Here is a 25,770-nt window from a genome sequence, read left to right as displayed (position 1 = left end):
AGTAAAATCTAAAAAAAATGAATTTTCGCTATAAAAATGAGAAATTGACAATTTTATTTATAGCTATAGAAACTTAACGATTTAATGCATGTAAAAAATATTTTGTATAAAAACAAGAAAATACATAACAAGGCTACATAAACTGATGATGATGGCCAATAATGGCTAAACGAGGTTGGATTTGGAGCAAAAGGAGCCTTAGATATAACATTCATATTAACTTTTGTTTAACAAGATAAATAATATTTAACAGTATAAAACGTTTGCATAATTGTTTGTTTTGTTTTTGTTTATATAGAAATATAGATTGTACAATATTATGAAAAAACTTGTTTAACAGTATTCCATTTATAGTGTTTCTTTATTTTTTAACTTAGACAAAGAAGAGTGGGATTTCTTTTTAGAGAAGGGGAAATTTGGAGGAGAGGTGTTGTAAAGATAATATTGACATAGTGAAACTTAACAATTGAAACAAATTTCCTATCAAGCCTTCGAGGGATGGGAACATAAAGCAGAAAAATACAAGCATTGCTACAAGGAAAAAGTATGGTTAATTTAGTTAAATACCTTAAAGGGATTTTTAATCCCAGCATTTTTGTCCTAACACATACACCATCCCCAGTAAACAATGTTGCATTTTAAGGCCATTACCATCACCTGTTGTAGTTTTTTCAACATCTTCTTGCCTTTATTTTTATCAAAAAGGGTTTCATTCTCACTATTGGAAAGGTTTTTTTTTAGTTTTAGGTTGCTTTTGTTTACTATATAATTTTAAATAGTTTTATGTTTAAAATGTGTATAAAAAATTAACAGTGAAAAAATATATACTTTTATTTATGACTTTATCCAGTATCTTCGTCTTAATCTTCTGGTTTTTTGCATTTTTTGCTACTAATAATTATTATTTTCTAAAAAAAGTTACAGCTAATTACAAAAATTAGAAACAAATAAAAAAATATTTTATATTTTCATGGTTTTTTCATATAAAGTTATTTGTTTTTTTTTATTTTAATTATGTCCTTGATGAAACTAATATTTATCGTGTGTTTGTTTTCTTTTTTTTTGTTTTGTTTAAGCATTTAAAAAAATATATAATGATTCATTCATTTACTTGCTTTTTTGCAGCTAGATATATGCAATATTGTTGTTGTGGTTTTGTGTCTGTGTGTCTTATGGGACTCTTTGTTGTAAGTGTAGTTGTTGTGTTGATTTTTAATTGGCAACTAAAAGTTGTTGATAGGAGCCAGTGGCATTGGAATAGAATGAATTGAGACCATCGATTAATTTCGAGTTAGCCGAAGCATTGGAGGAGTTCGACGATGACGAGTCTTGTTGGGTATTGCTGTTGTTGGCAGCGGCCACAGCAGCTACAACTGCATTGGCAGCATTTTGACGTTCCGTATTTGCAGCTGTTGCTGTAGCAGCAGTAGCACTAGTGGTAGGGGGCACAGGACTGACAGCAGTGCTTTCATTGGCACTGCCATTTGTTACTGTTACAGTAATGTTGGCAGCATTATTGGTGTTGTTGTTGACATTGCCACTAACTGCATCCTTGGCAACATTTTCATTTGTAGCTTTCATGTTACCCACTATTGCATGATGACCGCCAACAGCCACACCACCACCATTCATGGCAATGGGCGATTGTGGTTGCTGTGTTTGCATATGATGATTTCCTGCCATATTGTAAAATCCGTGCGGTTCCAAATAGTTATTGAATTTACCATGACCAACACCATTGTTAGTTGGAGCAAACAGACCGTTGCTATCAGCACCATGGAAGTGAGTGGTATCGAACAGATTGCGATGATTATTAAATTGTGGATACATGCCCATAGCCATGCTGGGGAAATAGAAGGGATCTCCGCCATTTTGGGCCATACCCAATGACATTGGATTGGGCGATAGAGATCGTGCTGGTGAAACTGGGCCAATGGGACCAAAATGATTGCCAGGCTGTCCGGGACCACCACCGACACCATTGGGTGAATGCCCATGACCACCATGATGTATTTGTTGCTGTTGCATGGCACGTTGTTTTATATAATTTGAGAACTCTGTTGGGGACATGCGATATGAAGTGCTGGAAATAAAAAAGGGGTTATTGTTTGAATGACTTTAAAATTGTAGAAAATCGTTGGATTTGACAATTGAAACACCCGGGATTAACTAAATCCAGTAACATGTAAATGTACTGTTACTTAACCTTTTAAAAATAACTGGTCGATCACTGTATAAGCGTTTAGGTCGTTGTTAAACATTTTAGGGCGAAACCTATAACTCTGCGTGTGCGTTAAAAAAAAAAAAAAAACAAAAAACAAAATAAATGTATTTCAATTTGAAATACATGTATTTGGTTTTGTATTTTTGAACGCACACGCAACACGCAGAGTTATAGGTTTCGCCCTAAAATGTTTAACATTAAAAAATGGAAGTGTATAGCTTCGTTCCCGTTCTTTTTTATTGGTAAAAGTAGCAAAAGGCCAAAATGTCAAAAATGAGTTCCACATAAAAAATAGTACAGCAACAGAAAAATGGGAGATACGCCAAAAACCCTGGAGAAATTAGCTGTGTCTTTTTACGTGATATTAGTAATAGTTATTACTAATGTTGCAGATTTTGACAGGTGTATAAAGGAAAAGTTGCTAAAAAAATGTTTCAGCTAGAGTTGGGTAATCTAGTTCCTTGTACTAGTTCCAAAACGTATGAGTAACATCATGAAATATAACGTGTGATGTTAAGTATACGCAGTTTGTTCAAAGAAAAAATGTGGGCCATTAGATCTGCGAAGTGAACTAGATAGTTCCTTTGGCACAACTCTAGTTTCAGCAACATTTAGTAAGTAAAAAGACACACCTAATAGGTCTGTACTATAACACATGTGCAAAAGTTGTTAAAATTGTAAAAACTTTTTAGTTCTGGAACAAATGTTATGCTGCAAAACAGATCAACGCTTAGAGAACGTTTATACACATAAAGAAGTACTATGTATTTCGATTTATATTAATTAAAGTTGTAATATTCTATAGTATAAACATAGTCCCAGTGACTAAGCCACATGGAGAACATAAAAAAGCTTCTCAACACCTAAAAGTCTAAAGTTTTATATAAAAAATTTACCAATTTACTTACTTATTTGATCTTTTGGAATTAGTTTTCAATTTTGTTGAACCGAATTTCGTTTGAGCAAAGGTAGCTGTAGTGAATGTTAGCGGTGCCTGAGAACGTTGCATAAATCCAACATTATTAACACCGGGTGCAGTTACAGGATTCGGACTACCTTTATAGGTCGGGGAATTGGATGTAGCCGAGAGAGGTGATGAACCAGCCATTGGGGAAGTTTTAGGACTTAAACTCAAACTATTCATGCTGGAGTTGACAGCATCAATTGGGCGAAAACATTGAGCTTCAGGATTAAATGTCTTATTTACTTCACCATCAGCTGATGAGTTATCTTCTTGATTGTCACTATTCTCCGAATAGAGAATCTGGGAAATAAAGAAAAATTTGTATATGTAGAAATATGTTAAATATCATATGTTTGTTACTAAATACCTTAACTGAACCCTTTTCGCCAATGCGATATGAGACCTCACCGGGATCCACCCATACGTTAAGTTCATTTGGAAGATTTTCCAAAATATCACTTATTGGTACACCACTTTCACGAGCTGCCCGTTCCAACACAGAATCAATGGGATCACCTGTTTTCAAACAACGAAATGCAGAACCCTGAAAAAGAGATCAAAAATTATATTTAAAAATAATAAGAAATGAGTTTTCAAATAAAGTTGTTGTTATGTTTAAGGAGGAAACGAGGGGAGATGCTATGATGTAAAAAAGTGCAAAGTAATGCGTGCAAACTTGAAACCACTTTACACTTGTACCTAAAAACACTTTTGGGGCTAATAGTATGTTTACATTTACAAAATCGAGTGGGTTTCAATTGTCAATTCCTTTGCGTACACGTCAAATGAAAACTCATCTGAAAATCCATTGGATTTCATTTGACATTTAAGTAAAGAAATTGACAGTTGAAATCAAGTGGATTTCGTAAATGTAAACGCACTATAATACGTAATTAATTTGATAGATATTCTATGATATTGACAACTTAAATGGCGCATGTTTTATAAACCCTGTAAGATGTAACTTTTAATGGATAGAGCTTTTTTCATAATTTTTTGTTCATAATCCTGCGTTTACACATGACAAGACAGTTGAGTTTATGTATTGATTGTCCAAAACTCACGACGACGTAAGCGTCCTGACAACTGCAAAATTAGTTGTAAGATTATGAATAATAATCATCGATTTCTTTTTGTTTTCCGTTCACATATTTTGTTATTGTTCATGTTCTTTTGTTTTCAACACATTTTAATTATTATCTGTAAAAAAATTATGGACAGGTGAGAGACAATCGTCAAATGCATATATGTGTTAGTAAATCAGTTGAATTTTAAGACAAATTGCCTTGTGTAAACCCGGCGTTTGCACTAGAGCTTTTTGTCGGGTCAACCTTCCTTATGGGGATTTATTTAACGTTAACGCTATGGAATTGACACTTGAAACCCAAAGCCACTGGGTTAATCCGGTTAAGTGCAAACGAGATATTACTAGACTAATGTTTATTATTGTGATAATAGCTCTGACTCGATTTGTTGACAAATCACAACAGGAAACAAAAAAGTTGCGATGTACTTTTTGTTTCCTGTTGTGAATGTATACATAAACAAAAATCAGCTGACTGTCATTTAAATCCTGTGAAAAGTATATCTAAATGCCGAAAGATTTGTACTGGATTTGTTAAATGCGCGTCTGTTACTGTTTCGTACACGCTCAAATTTGTAGTGTAAAAAGTTTTTAAAGAGAGCGTCATTCCGCGCAATTTTTTTAAAGGAAAAGTTAACATTTTACACCTTTTTTGTATACGGGAACGGTTTTTCGGGTAAAATGTGTAAGAGTGGTAAAAATGTTAAATAAAAACTTTTTAGTTTGAAACAAAGCTATTTAGCAAAATGTATACAAACTGTACGTGTAGTAGTAGCAACTTTTGGTACGTTTCTTGCAACATGTTGCAACAAACAGAGTTGTATATGATGATTTCTTCTTGATTAAAAGCACAAAGACATAAAGTAATAAAGACCAGACAAAATGCATGCAACAAAAAATGTTTACGAAACAATGTATAGAAACATTACCCTTAACATGTTGCAGCTAATTCAAAATCGCAACCAAGGAGGAACATTTCATGTAATGGTATCAGAAACGAAATTTGTGAATTCAAGGATCTATTCAAGAATAATTCCATGTCAATTGGATCGGTAAATTCGGTTAAATACGTAAAAATTTATAAAAGATAAAAATGTTATATCACCATATCGTAACATAACATTATGTTAAATTCAAAATCCATTCACTGAATAATGATAGCAAAATAATGTCTTATCTTGTTGTATTTATGTCTTTGAAAAGCAAATCCTCTCAATACGATTGGTAGATTTTGGCCGGATTTAGCAAATAAAACCTGATAAGGCGCAAAATCTGGCTAATGAACTCATATCTTATTGGCCTATTATGGGCTATTAGAAACTATGCAGGATATTTACCGTTCTGTAAGAGGCAAGAAATTGTTGATACAGTAAAATCTCTTATAAATGTATTGCTTGGTTTACATTTACGAAATCCACTCGATTTCAACTGTCAATTCCTTAGCGTATACGTCAATTGAAAACTCATATGAAACCCATTGGATTTCATTTGAAGTTTAAACGATTGAATTGACAATTGAAATCGAGTGGATTTCGTAAATGTAAACCAAGCATATGAAAACATGTGCCAAGGTGTAAAGGTACACTGAGATCATTGAGCAAAAAAATACAAAACTATGCCGGTTAGGCATAATAGTTCATTTAGACTAGCCATAAATCATCAACTGGATTTAATAAAACCAGTACAAATCTCATTGCATTTAGATATACCTTTGGAGGATTTAAATGTCAGTTAGCTGATTTTTGCTAATATCACAATTACCAAGGTAGATGCATCAGCCCATCTGATCGAATTTGAAATGTCAAAAGAAGTTGTTGTAAATGGAACTCGTCTCAAAAAACATACGGCAAATTACAAATTTATTGTTTAATATTGAAAATGTTAACACATTATGCTACTAATGCTAACTAATGAGCAAATAATGAATTATTTTTTCGTTTAGTCTTGGTTGATTAAAATCATCTTTGTACATCAAAGCAAATTTAATTTTTTCCCTTGTTTACAAATGTTAACATTTTAAATTATTTTTATTGTAGCAATTCACCGATGCATCTACCTTGTTTCTTGTGCCAGCTTGCAACTTTTTGTATTTTCTAGCAACATGTTGCAAAAAACAGAGTTGTATAGGAGGGTTTATGCCGGATTTAAAACAAATCCACTCAATACGAGGATTTATTTTTGTATGCCGGATTTAGCAAATAAATCCTGATAATGCGCTAAATCCGGCTAGTGATGTCACATCTAAATGGTCTATGATAGAAAAAAGTTAAGGTCGCTGTTACACTATTTTCACCGAAAAAAGTATAAGGCCCTGTTTCACTATGTCGAAAGAAAATGATTGCGAACGAAAAACACCTAAAATTTGGTTTTCATGGCAATATTAGCTTTGTTCGATAACCCAAAAGTTTGTACAAATTTGTACAAACTTTAACAAAATGCTGTTCGATAACAAATTTGTCCAATAAAAGAGACATAAGCAGTAGTTGCAAGTACAGTCGAAATCGTTTATAACGTCGGTCAAGGGACCGACGGAATTCGTCGCTATAACCGATATGTCGTTATAAGCGATAGGGCTATAAAGGGCCCCAGAGATTTGTAACTTTTGGATATGGTCGTTATAACCGATATGACGTTATAAACGACGACATTATAAGCGATTTCGACTGTACTTGCAAGAACTTGCAAATGCTTTTTACTTGCGAAATTATCGAACAGGCCTATTGACTTTGTGATTGCTTTATGACTGACAAAATTTAAAAATCATACACGAGTTTAGTTGTTTTTCTTTCGTTTTCATTTCCCTTCGACATAGTGAAACAGGCTCTAATTTATTTGATAGAACTATAAAGCGGGTTTTACATCTAACATGTTCTATAAAACATGCTTTAAAACATGTGTAAAATCCACAGAATATTTGTCAAAGAAATTACGTAAATTCCCAAAACACCTGTTTTATGTGCAATTGTAAAAAGCGTTTAAGAACTGACAACTTTATGACGCGTTTTGTTTTATATGAAGCTTTATCATATGGAATGTTTCTTCTATACAATTGACAAAAATCTGATATCGGCATCATATTTTCTGCTGCATACATTAGGGAGCACATAAATACATTTATCGTTTTATTATTAAAATACCTTAACGGGTTTCTCGGGATACCAATGACCTTGAAATTTATCCTTTAGAGCCTTCTCCAATTCTTCGCCAAATATATTAACTCGCCGCCGGGGCAGTTTGTTGTAGAGATACGAGATAACGAAATTTAATGCCACTTGTATTTCAATATGCATTTTTGGTTAGTCGTTGTTTCGTTTATTTGTTTGAAGTAGAGTCGGTAGAATTTTTTGAATGTAGGTTTGAGTGCTGTGCTGCGCTTGTACGTGTGTGTATGCTCTTCAGGGCCTTAAATATCTCAGGGCTATTTGATGGGCTTTGTTGAGTTCTCAGTATCTATTGTATTGTATTGTTTTGTTGATTATTTTAGTTTCTTCTTTTGTCTGTCCTTTGTCCAGTGGTTTCTTTTATCTTTAAGCGTAGTAGTAGCTGTTCTTGTATTTGGTATGTAGGTGTATAAGTTTGTCTATAAGTTTTATTTGTTTTATTATAGTTGTAGTACTAAGTTATTATTATTGTTGTTGCGGTTCTATTGTTTCTAAGTATGCGATTTTATGTGTGTGTCTGTGTGTTCAAGGACTTTGTCTTTCTTTCAGTTTTCGATGGTAGTTGAGGGAAGAGGAGGAGGCTTTTTATAATTGTAATAATTGTTGTTGTTGTTATTGTTACTTTTATGGACTTCTCACTTCTTTGGCAACGTTGTTTCGTAGTATGTAGTATCTGTTTGCTATTTTCTTGTTTTTTTTTTTTTTTTTTGGTTTTTGGTTTTGTAATTGTAAACTGTAGATTGTAGTGTGACTTGGAACTGCTTCAATTCTTTGCTTTGCCCTTTTGTGTTTGGTGTGTGGTTGTAATTTCTTTTTGGTGTTTTGCTTAATAGTTTCGTTGGATTTCTTCTACTGGTGGCGGTTAAACTAATGATCTGTAAAGAAAAATAGAATAGAAATATATTATTTGAAATGGAACTATTAGAGATATTGCGCAGTAAATATTTAAAAGTAAAGGTTAAAGTTCATGAAGGATGGTTTGTTGGCTGTGGTGGAATTAAATTGGTTCTGTCATTGTGTACTGGTGCGTATGATCAAAGCGTATGGATTTTCAAATCAAAATAAGTATACGCTTCAACTTATAATTTGTAATACCTTGGGTTCAGACACATAAATGGTATGTTCCTTTACTTTTGAAAGTGGTAAAACCCGCAAAACTAGCAAAAGTTGTAATCTGCTTCCATATGAATTGTATGGTGTCTGAAGTAAAGGAACGCTTTTCGAGTAAAAAGTTGTAAAACTTGAAGATTCTTGCACGTAAAGGAACAGAGCTAAAGAGTATGGCATTCTTGCTTAAGGTAGAATTAGTCATGACAATCTGTCAAATTCACTGTTATTGTGAATTAATCGTATCAAAATAGTGTTTTTGTTGTAGTTTCTGGTTCACCTTATTAATTCCATCATGGGAACAAGTTATTATTGCACCATGAAATAAGCTTTGCATAAGTTTATAATACGAAGAATAAAATAGTTAATCTTTACGTTAAACCTTATTTATGCGACTTTTGGCAGATTTTGAAAGGAATTGACAGATTAAAACTTGTTTAACTTATATGATGATTAAGTGCATCTGGATTTATTTGACATAAGTATATGGGGGGTTATCATGAACGGCAATTCCCCGTGAATTTTTTCACTTTCTCCCTTAAGTTGCAACGGCGGAAAGACAAAACTCACGGGGAAATTTCATTCATGATAACCCCCATTGTATGAAAATGACAACTTGAATCCAGCATAGTGTAAACGGGGCATAAGTGGCTTTTTTCATTAAAACATCTTTATATGTAGATGCAACTTCAATTGCACAAACATGTAATAACGGCCATAGGTTGAATTAATATAGCAGATTTACATTCAGTCCTGTTTTAGTAAAACGCGTCAGCGCTGTCATATAAAATATGTATTTTACAAAAATACAAGTTTTGTGTGCCAGGAGCTTTACTGCGTTTCCTTTCACAACATTTGCTTTCATATATAAAACATAACAGAAATATCAATTACATCAAAAACGTCAAAAACAACTTAAGGCATCGGTACAGAAGCACCATCGCTGTCTCGGTTAAGTAATTTGCTGGCATATTCGTACATGAATACAAGGAAAATAGTAGCTTAGTTCGAAATTTGTTTTGGTAGTCCTTTTTCATTTAAGAATATGGCTGCCTGCGATTCAAGCCAGATAGCCATTCTTCTTATGAACCGAGGCATTAATTCTTCCATGTTTTGAAACACAACTCTTTTTTCTTAAACTTGGTTTAGACTATACACTTATACTTATACATTATCTCAACTCATGGTATAAGTAAAGAGGTAGATTTAAATGAAAAAATCTATAGAACCCTTGTTTTTCTTGAATTCCTAAAACCTCAAAATAAAAGCAACCGGTGGGTTTGTTTACAATGCATTTTTTGAGCATTTTATAAAAATGCGAAAAATGAATGAAGAGTTAAGTTGTCTTTACATAATCGAGTTGTGAATATGATAAACTGCTTGTTTCAATGCAAATCTTACCAATTTCTTCCATACAAATGTTCTAAAAACAATTTTAAAAATCATTGAATTCGATTGTTTTTAAAATTGTTTGGCATATTATTCAAACACCACTCACACATACACAGTTTGTTTATATTGTTTTGAAGTTTTAGGCATACTCGAATGAAAAAATTTAAATTGACATAAAGCTTTGGCTAACCTTTCTTATTAAACCATGTCTCAACTTAACTTAACTTGACAACTTAAATCCACTGGATTTGCTAAACAAATCATACAGTACGGTTACACTACAGTTTTTTGCCGGGTTAACCCACTTCATGAGGATTTATTTGACGTTTGCGCTATGGAATTGACATTTGAAACCCAAATCCACTGGGTTAATCCGGAGAATTGTAACCGGGGTAATATACACCGTTTGCACTTAACCGGATTTACCAATTGGGTTTGGGTTTCAAATGTCAATTCCATAGCGGAAACGTCAAATAAATCCTCATAAAGAAGGTTAACCCGGCAAAAAGTTCTAGTGCAAACGCCGTTACAGTCTAAACTGGGTATTATACATTTCTTTGTAATGGTTTGATCAAGCCAAATTTATATAAGGCAAATGCATGAATTACAACAACTAACAAATTTACAAAAACAACATTGTTGTTATTGAAAATTAATTGTCAAAGAAAATACTGAATAATAGGGTCGTTCCAAAAATTGTTTTAGGAAAAACATAAATACATTTTGAAAATCCTCTAAAATAGAACAAATTTGAATCAAAATGTAAATATAAAGTATTCGGAACTCTCGTAGGTAATTTTTATTACATGTTTAGGATGAAAAGCAGGATTTTATGGTAGCAAATATCGAAGTTTCAAATTTCATGAGTAGACCCTATTACATTTTGAAAACTAAATTTACAAAAAAAGTAAGAATACAGCTGATTGTCACTTCTACCTTGTATAAATATGCCTTGGGTTTGATTGTCTACGTTTAGATATACGAAATCCACTGGAAATCCACTGGACAATTCCATAGCGTATACGTCAAATAAAATCCATTGGATTTATGACGAGGATTTATTTGTCGTTTACACAATGGAATTGACATTTGAAAGCCAGTAGATTTCGTAAATCTAAACATACAATTAGATTAGTAAAAGTAATCTTAAAAGGTGTTTACATTGCAGTAGATTTATTGAATCCGTTTATATGTAATCATACTATTACATTGTTCTGAATAATTTACAAAGAATTTCACGAAAGTATTTATCCGCTCTTGATAAATTTTACACAAATATGTACGTACATACATACATTACTGGGTAATTGTTTACATTGCACAAATGTACAGTGCGCTCTTTGCATATAATATATTTGAAATTAAAACTATGTGCACGTACATTTCAATTAATATTTTGTTCACTTAAATATTTTGTTCGCATACACGTGCTGCCAATATTTGTAATTGCTTTGCGTAGATTTCAATCTTAGTTACCTAGTTAGCGATTTATATATACACTAGGCACACGACTCAAAATCTTACTACTGCGGATACGGATATGTTCAAATTGACAGGATGCATACACATACACGTTTCAAAAATCAATTTGGCACAATTTCCGCACGACTTAACAAACACACGAGAGTGTACAATTTTTAAAACATTTTCCAATTGTTTTTTTTTTTCATTGCAAACGTTATACTCACTTTGCAAATTCTAAACGTTTCGGCAATTCCAACTTTTCCAAAGAAACTCTAAACTAGTTAAGTGTTGTTGTCGTTGTTGCCTTTTGAGGGGGTTGGTGTGAACGAACGTGAGGTACTATATATATTTTTGACGTTCTTCTAGCTATGTTGAGTTAAACAATTTTCACTTTTCATGATTTGATTTCGAATGAACTTTTAAACAAATTTCAATTTCATTTTACCGTCAAGCTAACAACAAATCTTTTATAATTGGCAAAGATTTGAAATAGCAGAAATATCCCCCCTCCTCACCAAAATGAACACAACAGAATACAATAGATGTAATGGCCACAAAGAATACCAACATCAACAAAAGTGCAAAACTTTATGATGTAATAGATAATCATAAAGGAATCAGCTGAGAACGAGTCAGTGTGTCAGTTCCGTTGTAGTAGAATTAGCAACAAGCAAAAACAAATCACTTTCCTCTGTTTGTTTGTTGCCAACAAACGTGTGTAGTGGTGGTGTACAACAAATACAATTAGACAAGCAAGAAAGCGACATTTTATTTTACCATTAGCAAATTCTTGGCATTGAAATTTCTTTTCTGTGTTGTAGAATATTTAAATGTGACAGTGTTGCACATTACAACTTAAATTTTTACCAAGTTCAGTTTAAACGTCTGACACACTTGTATTTTCAAACACACGCTTTTAAGTCATTTGAATGGAAATTTATTTCAACATCTCTGATATAAATGACGTTTTTATAAAACACATACTTTATGTGCCCGTGTAAATAAGTTTTAAAGTAGGCCCTAGAACATAAAAGCCGTGACAGAATCAGCTCGGTGCTTGCTTTCAAATATCCATGGTGGAATAAGGTCAAACGTCAAATTTGCTCACAATAATTCATTACTGTGAATTGCTTGTTTACATTTTGTATGTGACTTTATTCACAATAATGGATTTTGACAACTGGTATGAAGATCAGCTGTTTTTGGCGTTACACCTTATTATTCCACCATGCAAATATCAAATTATATGGGAAACGCCGGCGGAATTGCAAAGAGGCTCTGGCAGTCCTTTAGCATTTGACATTTGGGAAACAAGCAAAGCAAGCGACGATTGATTCTGTTTCTACCCTCATTTACACTTGCACCTATTTGACAGATATTCAATGGAATTGAAAACTTAACTGAACTCAAAGGATTTTTTTAAACCTGCTACATGTAAAAAACATCTGTTTTACAACAAGAAATTTCAAATAATTGAACTTTTCGTTAACAAAGTTGAAACTATGTAACAACGGCCCAATCGTTGACCAAAACAACAACCACGAATAAGAAAAAGCGTGTTTTATCATGAAATTCTAAATAACTTAACCAAGGCCTACATTTATTTATTTATTATGACATGTTTATAAATGATTTACATATTACAAACTTAGTCTATTTACAAAGTTTCGCCATGTGTTTCTATCGTTCGCTAAATACTGTAATTGATCAAGAGTTTGATTAGTTTCTGACATGATTGTTCTTCTCCATGTAGTTTTTGGTCTGCCTCTATTGCGACGTCCTTGTGGATTCCATCTAAGTGCCGAGTGGGAAATTTCGTCCTCGCTTTTCCTTAAAGTATGACCAAGCCAACCGTATTTTCTTCTGGCCATATCGGATCCTATTCCATGCTGCCTTGCAACTATCCACAGTCGCTCATTAGATATGGTTTGCGGCCACCATATTTTCAAAAGTCTACGGAGGCATCTGTTTATGAAAACCTGCAATTTGTTAGTGATGCTGCTGGTGACGAGCCAAGTTTCGGAGCCATATAATAGTGTAGATTTTACACACGCATTGAAAATGTCTATTTTTGTTTTTCGATCTATCGTTTCCGAAGACCAGATATTAGCAAGAGACGCAAAAGTACCTTGCGCTCCCGATATAGATAAAATGCTACCGAGGTATTCGAATCGGTCTACATTTTCAATTTCTTTGTCATAGATTTTAAACGGGGTATTATTGTTTGCGTTGACTCTCATCGTCTTTGTTTTTCCGCAGTTTATCCTAAGCCCGATTTTGAGAGACTCCTCAGATAGTGCATTTAACTTGGTCTGCATATCCGAAAATGTTGTTGTCAGTAATACGGCGTCGTCTGCATATTCCAAATCACCAAGTTTGTCAAACATTCTCCAATTAATACCAGTTGGGGCGGAATCTAGATTTTCGAATATTGTGTCAAGAACTGTTATAAAGAGTAAAGGTGATAGTGTACAGCCTTGACGTACTCCACTGGTGGTAACGATGGCTTCACTCACATTGCCATCGTGTAAGACTCTAGACTCTACATAAGGTCGGCCAATAAGCCAAGCTGATTATTATGTTTGATGTCAAACACATTATTGTGATTTAAAATACAAAGAAACTAAAATCACAATAATGTAAAATCTATTATGTTTGTTGTCAAATGTTGTTAACAGTACTCTGAATGGCCGACCTTCTGTAGGCCTTGAACTTAACTTTTCGACATTAACACCCAACAGTGTAACAACGGTCCAAATGTTATTCTTTAACCACAAATTTCTTATACCCTAGACAAACGGCAAAGTTAATTTGCATTATGGTGTGTATTTAATTTTAACCTGACAGACGACAGTTTGCTGGTAAACAACTGTTTTGTTAGCAATGCAAATTGTGTATCAGCGCATGAATATGCTCTCTCTCCTACATGAATATGGGCTCTTTTTTACAGCATTGCCATATTGAAATACCTAAATTCAGTTTAAATTCCCTTTGATTTTGTGCATTAAGAATGTGGATAATGCATGAATTAATTTAAATTAAGGCAGTTAATGCAAATTAACGCTGCCGTCTGTCTAGGGTATTAGCCGCAAATGACCGTTTCAGTAATGCTGGGCGTCATTTCTGATAAAAGAATAAAGTAAATTTCGATCCATGTTGCCCTTGCTCTTTTATTCTTTTATCAGAATTGACGCCCAACGTTATTAGAACGTTGGATGTGTTTACGGCTTTAAGGAAGAAAATGATAAAAGTAAAAAGAACGACCAAGATCTATTTACCAGGTCATATAACTAGCACAACAACAGCTCTATTTTGACCGAAAATTCTTCAATCTGGCATAATGTTTATTTACGCTTTCATACAAAATCACGCCGTTTTCCACCTTATGGGTACTTTACACCCATTCTAATTTCATAATGAGGACGGCCAAGCCAAATTCCAACTAGGAATAACTTATAAAACGTTTACATGAAACTCGATTTAGTTAATCCAATTTACATGAAACTCGATTTAGTAAATCCAATTTACATTAAACTGGATTTAGTAATTCCAATGGATTTCAAATGTCAATACAATTGCGAATACGTCACATAAATTCTCATAAAAAGGCTAACCCGGCAAAAACATTTATCTAAATGTGGTGCTAAAGCCGTATTTACATCTAAGATGATAAAAAACATGCGTCATTTAAGTTGTCAATTACATTGAAAATCAGTCAAATAAATGGCGTATTTACCCCAAATACAGGTTTTGTGCCGATTATATACCGACGCCTTTAAGGATTCAGAATCACAAAGCTAAACCCCAAAACGAAGTCAACTCGTCCCTTGCTAGTTTGCTTTCTAAATGTCAAATTATAAAGAAATGCCAAAGCCCCTTTGCATGTCCACCATCGCTGTCTTCTATCAATCTTAATCTAAACGAAAATTCCCCGTGAGTTTTGTCTTTCCGCCGTTTCAACTTAAGGGGAGAGTGTGAAAACTCACAGGGAATATACGTTCAGAATAGCCTCCTATAATTTGGATTCGAAAAGCGAAGATGGCAAGCAAAGATTGATTGGGTTTTGACCTAAATCAAGATCTATTTAGTAGTAGTAGCACAACAACAACTCATTTTTGGCCAAAAATTCTTCAATATGTCGAAATGTTTGTTTACGTTTTCATATAATTTATTCACAATAACAAAAAATATGACAGATTGAAATTGGCTGGCGTCTCACGCCACCTTATAATTTCATCACGGCCTTAATGCTAATGCTAAAATACGTTTTGTAACCTTTTATTACTGATATCTTTTCACATTTACCGGGTAAATATTTTATTTTTGGCTTACATTTTTTTATTTATTAATTTTTTTATTGCAATAATACAAATTATTTATTCCCAATTTAGATTTCATATGATGCGGTGCCCATACATATTGCCACCAAATTTTAAGTCATATGTCAACTGCAATTGCTGTTGTGTTTCCTTTATGTTCTATTCATTTTATTTTCACAGCTATTCAATGATGAACGAAACAATAATTAAAATATTTTTAATGTGCACAGTATAGAAAAGAGGTGTCATAAATCACATGTTTATGTTCGTTTTAACTTGTTTTTTGTTCATACTGTATTTATTGTGGTTTTCTTTTGTTTGGTTCAATGGGGGGTTTCAAAATGTGAAAAAAGTGTTTTGCGCGAAATATCCACAAAAGGTAGAAGAAAACTGTAAAATATTCTTCGCGAAGCATAAATAAAGATGTTGTACACAGATATTCTTAATAGAACCGAAATATTTGTAATTTATTTTTGATTAAAAATATGTTTTGACAGCAAATGAAGACATCAGTTGGTATTACTGTATCACCTTGTTCCTTCCACCATGCATATACGTCAATAACTCCTCATAGAGGTGGTTATGCCGGCAAAAGCTCTAATGTAAACATGATATAAGTTAAACAATATACCTTGATATTATATATATAGTTGTTCCACAAACATCCCAGACGAGACAAAGTAGACTTCTCTCATATCAATTAGTGCACCCCGATTCATATTAGCACAATAATATGGGACCTACTGTTTATCGCCGAGTCCTAGTTCTTTGTACTAGTTCCAAAACGTATGAGTAACATCATGAATTGTAACGTGTGATATTAAGTATACGCAGTTTGTTTAAAGAAAAAATGTGGGCCATTGGAACTCCGAAATGAATTAGTTAGCTCCATATAGTTCCTTTGGCACAACTCTACTTAAGACACCACTTGTAGAGAAGATTTACATGGCTGAAATACTCAGAAAATTTCGCCAACATTACTGCCACCGTTAAAAATTTGATGTTGCTTGACCGAGGAATCGAACCCAGGATTTTCAGCGTGCAAGGCGGGTGTGTATACCAAAGCACCACGGTGGCACCCACCTTGATTTTAACCAGTATTATTATCATAATTCTATACGACAAATAGAATTATGACGACGATTTATTTGACACACAATGGAATTGACATTTGAAATCGAGTGGATTTTGCCTTTTTGAATTTGCACTTATACGATGATTAAATGCATTTTCTCAATTTATTTGACAAATATTGTATGAAACTGACAACTTAAATCGAATGGGTTTGCTAAATCGAGCTTAGTTTAAATTTACTGTTAGTATATCCGCCTTCCATACTAATGATAGTGGTTTCGAAACATGGCACAATAATAAGGTACAGCGCCAAAAACAGCTGATTTTCAGACTAGTTGTCAAAATGCATTATTGTGAATAAAATTTCATACAAAATGTAAAGAAGCAATTCACAGTAATACATTATTGTGATCAAATTTGACGTTTGGTATGATTTGATGTAACACCTTCTTATTCCACCATGGTTCGAAACTACGGAACATAGCGTCACAATGATTAAATCCCATCATTTATTGAGTACTTTAGCCTTGTAAAACCTCTCCATAAATTATGTCGCCGCTAATAACGGTTGCCTGGATTTAACAAAATAGTCACTTTATAATAACACGTCTGACTTCTTATCTTACGATAAATATACTTTTTGTTAAATATAACCTTTTTACAAGAGTTAAACTTTACATGTTCACATACAGTCTTATTACACATTATTAATTCAACAGCCCTGTTTATACACCTGTCATGTTCTGCTAATTTGTTTACACTCAAAGATAGCAATCAGTTAAATCGACTGCAATACATTATTATAGGGTAAACTAATTTCTTGTCTGTCGTTGATGTGAGAGTACGAATTAGATAGACAATCTACATATGTATGTATTTTTTCACTCTTTGCAATTTGAGGTAAGTAGTGTTCATATTTTTCGTTATAGTTGCTGTTGTTTTAGATTTAAAAGCACACCAACTGAAAGAAATGCATTGTCAGCTGTTCTAGTTTTCAATGTTTTGACTTGGGTGGCCTCCTCCTCCGAACATTTGTGCATTTTTATAGCGTCTAAGCGCGTACATTTAAATGGGTGGGGGCACACAATCACACGGAGACTTAACTCTTGCGCTTGTTTATATCTGTGTAGTGGCATGCAAAAGTTATTAGCACTTTGCCACTAAAAGTTTAAAAAAACTAAACGTTTGTTCTTTGTTTGTCTTCTATCTTTGGCGTTGTCTCATTTTTTCAGTTTTATGTCTTGTTCATTTTAAAGGTTACCCCTTTTTTGTATAACCTTGAACATTGTGATCCAATTTGTGTCCACATTTTTATGCTGACTTGGCTAAGTGTTGAAGACGACCATTTAAAGAATATACAAATAGGTATCTCTTTAGAATGTGTCCACCCATCCATGTAGTATTTATGGCATGGCCAATAAATGTTTTTAGTGCCTTTTGCCGTTATATAGACGTCAACGTGAATATTAGGTAAAGAAAAGCCATATAAACATAATAGAAACGGAAAATTTACAAGACAAAGACCAGCCATAAAAATCGATAGTTTAAAAGATAAAAAAGGGTAGGTTGGTAGACGTTCAACGTAAATAATGTAAAAACAGCTAGACCCAATGTACACATACGCGCTCAAAGTGCTCATTGTGCTTTGTGTTTAATATACATATATTTCTTCTCCTAATGGCTCAGGCAGGATGGGTTCTTCTAGCGCCGTGCAAAGCACAATAAAGAAGCTGGTCGAACATGAACTCTCAATACAATTGTTTTAAAGTGAATTCGTCCTGAATATATACGGTCAATTAGAACTTTGTGAATTATCGCAAATTTTTGCTTTGTTCCAGAACAGAAATTTTCTACTAATTTTTCCAATTTTGCAACTCGTTGGGAAAAAGTCGTTCCCGTACATAAAAAAAAACTTTACACGATATGTTTTTTGTGCTTTGCTATGAACAAAAATCAGCTGATTGCCATTTAAATCCTCCAAAGGTATATCTAAATGCAATGAGATTTGTACAGGATTTATTAAATTGAGTATTTATGGCTAGTCTAAATGAGCTATTAGAATCCATGGTACAGTTACCAAGTTATGCTATGTTTACATTTACGAAATCCACTCGATTTCAACTGTCAATTCCATTGCTCAAACGTCAAATGAAATCCAATCGATTTCAGATGAGTTTTCATTTGACGTATACAAAAAGGAATTGATAGATGAAATCGAGTGGATTTCGTAAATGTAAACCAAGCATTAGAAGCATCGCGAAACGAAAACCACAAAATCCCATTTGTTGTACAAGTCAAATGTCTGTTAATTGTTTGTTTACCTTTTGTATGTGTTTTTCTTCACAATAATGCATTTTGATAACTAGGATGATAATCAGTTGTTTTTTGGTGTTACACCTTCTTATACTACGTTTACATTTACGAAATACACTAGATTTCAACTGTCAATTCCATTGCTCAAATGTCAAATAAGATCCAATGGATTTCAGATGAGTTTTCATTTGACGTATACGCAAAGGAATTGCCAATTGAAATTGAGTGGATTTCGTAAATGTAAACAAAGCATTATTGCGCCATGATCTAAACGTAAAATAAGGAATTTGACAATGCATCTACCTTGATTTTTGTTATGGCTTCGCGATTTACTAGGCGTTTACACCAGACAGTTTGTCCTCAAATACAAATCTGATTTACTAACACATACATACATTTGTCGTTTGTCTCCCAGCTGTCCATCATTTTTTCACAGACAGTAGAGAAGACAAATTTTTGGCATTTTGGTAAAAATAAGTAAGACAATAATTGAAATGTGTTGAAAACAAAAGAACATGAACAAAAACGAAACATGTGAAAGGAAAACAAAAAGAAATCGACGATTTTCATTCAAAATTTTACAACTGTTTTTGCAGTTGTCGGGACGCCTACGTCACACAGGCAAGTTGTGGGATTTTGACAATCAATACATGAACTCAACTGTCCTGTCATTTGTAAACGCAGGGTTAAAGAGAACCTCATGGAAATATGAAAATGGTTGCCAACACTAGGTCTGTCTGGTTATGCAGCCATCAGACCATCTGCTTTTTCACATGTATGTTTAATATACATAACAGCTGATGTAATACATGTGAAAAAGCAGATGATCTGATGACGCCCTTACTTTCCCAGCAAGAACTTTCTTGTACCAAGTTTACACTTACGGTCCAAAACCCAATGGATTTCACGAAATCCTGAAATACATCCGGGTGTTCATACTTATTTTTTGTTGATTTCAAACATATCACAATAATCAAGGTAGATGCATATGCGCAGCTGATCGAACATGAAATTTCAAAACAAGCTGTTGTAAATTGATTTAGTCATCAAAAAATTGAACAATGTAGAACTTTACTGCTTTATTTCGAAAATTATCTATATACATATAGTATTAATTGTGTATAATACTAACAAAGAAAAAAATAAAAAAATGATTTTATCGTTGAGACATCATAATAATAAATCTTGATAGATAAAAGTTGTGGTCAGAACCTGCATAATATTAGTACTTGCAGTAGTTTTCCCGTTTAGTGTTAAAAATGCGTTCCCGTACTCCGAAATCTAGCAAGACTTGCACTTTTCGATAAACAAAAATTGCGCTGAATAACAAACATCCTCCTCTCCTGTTTTCTGCTATACAAATTTGGTATAGTAAAAACTAGAAGCATGTTTATTTTCATCTGAATATGATAGCTGATAAATTTATTGTGACATTTCTGCTGGAGTTTTTGCAATTTCCGTCATTTTTCATTACCGTGTTTTTTAGGAAATTTGTATGGGGAAGACATTTTTGACAATTCGCTCGTTTTTCTAACATTATAGTGCGGTTACACTACAGTTTTTTGCCGGGTTAACCCACTTTATGAGGATTTATTGCTTAATCTGGTCAAATCTGACCAGATTTGCCATACAAAAATTAAATCCTCTCACGACTGGGTTTATTTTAAATCCGGCATAAATCCACCAAAAATACAGTGTTGTATTCGGTATTTGTGCAAAAAATCCAACTCTACTCAAAAAGTACCAAAAGTTGCAACTGTTTTTGCAACAGAGTTTGTCGTGTTTTACACGTTTACGATTAGTCGCATGAGATTTTATGGAGTTAACAAATCTAAAGTTATTTGAAAATCATAAAATTATTTATTTTTTTTTCTATTAGACACTTTTTTAACAAAAAGTACGCTTGATACCTTGATACAAAAATGTATCCCTGTGTGTAAAATATACCAATATGAGCAAAGAGGGGCGATATCTCATGCGAGAAATTGAAAAGTGTTAAACACGACTTTATTAGTTATTTTGTATGTATACGTAAACAAACATCAGCTGACAGTTTATATCCTCGAAAAGCTAAGTGTAACCAGCAAAGATTAACCCACTGGATCTATTAAACCCAGTGGGTTAACCTTCAATAGTGTAACCGGGGTATTACATTAAAAAAGTACGGGAACACAATGGAAAATATCCTTGTAACGAAATTATTTAATATTTTTTTCACATTGTGATACTAAAATTTTTTGTTGTAGCAATTAACCATCTACCTTGTTTATTGTGATACGTGAAAAGTATTGCAACTTTTGGTACTTTTTTAGGCAAAAACAGGGTTATATATCATGATTATGTTGATTTCGCTGAAATCACGAAATGAGATGATTTCAATTTGTATGCGAAATCATGATAAATTTTGCTTGATTCCGCGCGAAATCACGAAACGCATTCAAAATCAAGAAACGACGCCGAATGTAAACCAAGCATTGGTTTACATTTACGAAATCCACTTGATTTCAACTGTCAATTCCTTTGCATATACGTCAAATGAAAACTCATCCGAAATCCATTGGATTTCATTTGACGTTTAAGCAATGGAATTGACATTTGTAATCGAGTGGATTTCGTAAGTGTAAACCAAGCATAAGGAGTTTTTATGCTCTTTTGCAAGAAAAGCTCTGTTCCTTTACGTGCAAGAATCTTCAAGTTTTACCACTTTTTACTCGAAAAGGGGGGTTTTAAAAATTTTGGGCGTTTGAACCGACAAAAATGTTAATTAGGATAAAAGATCAGAAGTTTTGCGGAGCAGATACTAAAAGGAATGGATCGATATTGACCGTTATGGAAGTGGATCTCCAGCCACAACATATGGTGCCATAGGGGGTTTTTACACTCTTCGGGCTGTTTGCTCAAGAAGTATGGACTTGCCCATAAAAATACTTTTACCACCGTAATTGAGGCAGCGAATGCAAGTTGTTTCAATCAAATTGATTCGATATCATGTCTTAAAGTGAACTTATCCGACATATTGTGTGGGAGGTACCGGATGGAGTGGACAAATACAGTCCATATTTGAACCTGAGCTATATCTGGTAGATATATTAGGATGTGTAAAGTATAGACCGATTCGGCCACTCCCTTCAAGAGTTACCATACGAACAATTTTTCCGAACATTTTTGAACTTTTGTGGGGGAAGTACCTGAAGGAGTGGACCGATATGGATTATGTTCAAACTTAAACTATGTTTGGCCAAACATAGTTTAAGTTTTCGAGAGTTATCTTGCGATCCAACCACCTCACACGGTGTCATAGTGTTTTTTTTGCAACTTTCAGGCTATTTTTCTCAGGAATTATGGACTTGCCCCTGATGAAAGTTGTACCGTCGTATGTAGGGCAGTGAATACAAGTTGCTAAAACAAAAATAAAAGCGATTCGGTAGATGGCCCTAAACTGAACTTTTCCGAAATTTTGTGTGGGAGGTACCCGAAGGAGTGGACCGATTGAGTCCATATTGAAACTTTATCTAAGTCTGGTACACATTTCACGATCGTCAAAGTATGGAACAAATCGGTTACTCCCTTCAAGAGTTATCTCGCGCACAATTTTTCCGAACGTTTTCGAACTTTTGTGGGGGAGGTACCGGAAGGAGTGGACCGATATATCCCATCTTCGAACTTAAACTAAGTTTGGGTAAAATATTACGAAAGCCGAAACCGAATCGGTTTATCCGTTCGAGAGTTATCGTGCGCTCCAGCAGGCCAGACAGACAGACGGACATTGCTCAATTGACTCCAAATTGTCTGAAACACATTTCGTCCAAACATACTTGGGGTCTAAAACCATTATTTCGATGAGGCACATTTTACCCGTATGAAAGTGTATATACACTCGTTAGCATAAATACTGAGGGTATAAAAAAACCTTAAACTTAAAACATTAAACTTAAACATTATCTCAAAAAGTATGGAGTTGTCCCCGAAAAAGAATACACCGTCAAGGAAAAGAATACAAAGTCAAAATTTCGATTTTTAACAAAAAATGTGCAGTTTATTGACCATTAATCGGTCAAAAAAATTTTAAGGAAAATTTTCTTATTTGAAGACAAAATTTTGATGTATTCAATAAACTCACAAAAATATATCAAAACGTGAACCAATACCAACAATTCTCTGTAAAAATATTTCGCAAGACCTGGCGAAGACAAAATACCAAATATCAGCTACATTGGTTATTTAATGTAGTTAAAACCTTGAAAATACCGAAAATCGGGCGATACCGTTCAATTGGGGCTATATCAAAACGTGGACCTATGTACATAATTTTTATTAGAACAATTTTTTGGTTCATTGAGAACCCTCAATGCAAAATTTCGGCGTATTTGGGCGTGAAACATATGAAAAATTTTCAAAATTCCGAAAATTGGGAGGTACCGTTAAATGGGGTCTATATCAAAACGTGGACATATGTCCATAATTTTTACCGCATCTCAAAATACAACCAATTTGGTTGATAAGTTTAGCAAAAATCATGGTGGAATAAGAAGGTGTTACATCAAATCATACCAAACGTCAAATTTGATCACAATAAGGCATTGCTGTGAATTGCTTGTTTACATTTTGTATGAGATTTTATTCATAATAATGCATTGGCGCTGTACCTTATTATTGTACGATGGCTAAAATTGGTAAAATATTCAAAATACCGAAACATTAAGAAATACCGTTGCATGGGGACTATCCCAAAACGTGGACCGACCTTCCCGATTTTTTGCTCTCGACATTGTCAGTGAACTATAAGTATTTATACCAAAATCCATCTGCCATCGCCAACTCCTTTTATATTTGGCCACCGTTTATTTGAACTCGCAACATAGTGCAGCGTTTTTTGAGGTTAGGCGCCATTATCTCGGGATCTATGGACTTGTCCTCAAAAAAAAAAAAAATAAAATAAATAAAAATAAAAATACAATGACGTAACGGGGGCCGCACGAACATCCTGTTACAAAAAATTTCATAACGATTCGCGAGGTATCACTAAACTGCACTTATTTAAAATTTTGTGTGGGTGGTACCTGAAGGAGTGGACAGATATAATCCATATTCGAACCTGATGTATGCCTAGAGGTAGTATTACCATATGCAAAGTTTGGTTCAATTCGGTTACTCCCTTCGAGAGTTATCATGCGCACAAGTTTTGCGAAAATTTTTAAACATTTGTGGGGGAGGTACCTAAAGGAGTGGACCTATATGGCGCATCTTCGTACTTAAATCAAATCTGGACAAAATATTTCGATACATAAAATTTGAACCGAATCAATTGATCCGTTCGAGAGTTATCGTGTGCACCAGCCAGCCAGACAGGCAGACAGACGGACGGACATTGCTAGATCTACTCAAAATTGTCTGAAACGGATATCGTGCATACATACTTGGGGTCTAAAACCATTATTTCGATGAGGCACATTTTTGGTCGTATCAAAGTGCAAATACCCTCTTTAGCCTACAGGCTGAGGATATAAAAAGAAAATTTAAATGGAAGAAATTCTCCAGCTTTGCATTGAAACAATAATTTTTTCATATCCACAACTCGTTTATGTGGAGAAACCTTGACACTTGATTCATTTTTCGCGTTTTTTATAAAATGCTCAAAAAAGGTATTGTAAACAAACCCACTTGTTGCTTTTGTGTTTACTAATTTTGAAGTATTTTACACTTAACGCATTTTACACTTAATATGTTTTATAAAACATGTATAATTTAAGTTGTCAATTCCATACAAAATCTGTCAAATAAATGACGTAAACTGGCAAAACACCTGTTTTCAATGTAAGTGTAAAATGTAATTATACACTTACACCTAATTTGGGGCAACTACGTCATTTATTTGACAGATATTCTATGTTAGTGGTCAGACTAACAAGGTTTCTTGAAACAAATTTGGTTAAAGTTTTCAAGTTTCGTTATACTATGTTTACAGTTACGAAATCCACTCGATTTCAACTGCCAATTCCATTGCTCAAGCGTCAAATGAAATCCAATCGATTTCAGGTGAGTTTTCATTTGACGTATACACAAAGGAATTGACAGATGAAATCGAGTGGATTTCGTAAATGTAAACATAATATTAGTGTCCACACACGAAAAGCGGAGTACACACGATCAGTTTTGACTGTCGCTTTTTCGGAATTATCGATTACTGTCAAACAGTCCAGCAACCACAAAATATTTTGTGGTTGCCTCTTTATTTCGCCACACTGGCAAGCAAGCGATTATTTGAGCAAAACTGACATTCAAAACTGATCGTACGTACCTCGCTTTAACGTGAAATTTCAGATTTTTGCATGTTCTCTTTATTTCTCCATTCGTGTTTGTTGTGTTTCTCATTTAAAAAATCGCCAATAAGTACACAACAAACCAAAATAAACAAAAAAAGAGCAAAAACTTTTTCATTAATCAAATTTTTTATTAAATTTAAAAGTTACCCAATAGAAAGTGTCTTCGAGACAACATTGATGAATCGTGCACGACATACCCAATTCGTTCACGACTCTTTGCAGACAGCCCTTTGGGATTGTAGACGACATTTTCACACAAGTGTCCGCCTATTCATGCACGACAACTTGGGCGACAGCGTAAGCGAAGTTGTCGTCGGTGACCATGTACATGACACTGTCTTGCAG

General features: G+C 33.8%; 1 protein-coding gene across 8 annotated transcripts in view; it reads right to left on the bottom strand.

Moving 5' to 3' along the window:
* Nucleotides 1–992: 992 nt before the first annotated feature.
* The window catches only part of Tob (Transducer of ERBB2), a 143,273-nt gene continuing 118,495 nt past the window's right edge, over nucleotides 993–25,770 (bottom strand). For 7 of the 8 annotated variants that reach the window (XM_073972248.1, XM_073972247.1, XM_073972250.1 and 4 more), the window contains 4 exons: nucleotides 7,410–8,308; nucleotides 3,556–3,732; nucleotides 3,133–3,488; nucleotides 993–2,083 (listed from right to left, as the gene is read on the bottom strand). In XM_073972248.1, coding sequence (XP_073828349.1) covers nucleotides 1,213–2,083; nucleotides 3,133–3,488; nucleotides 3,556–3,732; nucleotides 7,410–7,562 — 1,557 coding nt within the window. In that variant the 5' untranslated portion in view covers nucleotides 7,563–8,308 and the 3' untranslated portion in view covers nucleotides 993–1,212. Of the gene's footprint in view, nucleotides 2,084–3,132; nucleotides 3,489–3,555; nucleotides 3,733–7,409; nucleotides 8,309–11,620; nucleotides 11,946–25,770 lie in introns of those variants that run through there. The other variant, XM_073972246.1, reaches the window with a different exon arrangement.

The sequence above is a fragment of the Musca autumnalis genome, unplaced genomic scaffold, assembly GCF_047663935.1.
Source record: "Musca autumnalis isolate F117 unplaced genomic scaffold, ASM4766393v1 scaffold_3, whole genome shotgun sequence".
Taxonomy (NCBI): Eukaryota; Metazoa; Arthropoda; class Insecta; order Diptera; family Muscidae; genus Musca; species Musca autumnalis.
Note: the sequence above shows the minus strand (reverse complement) of the source record. Positions and strands in the feature narration are given on the sequence as shown.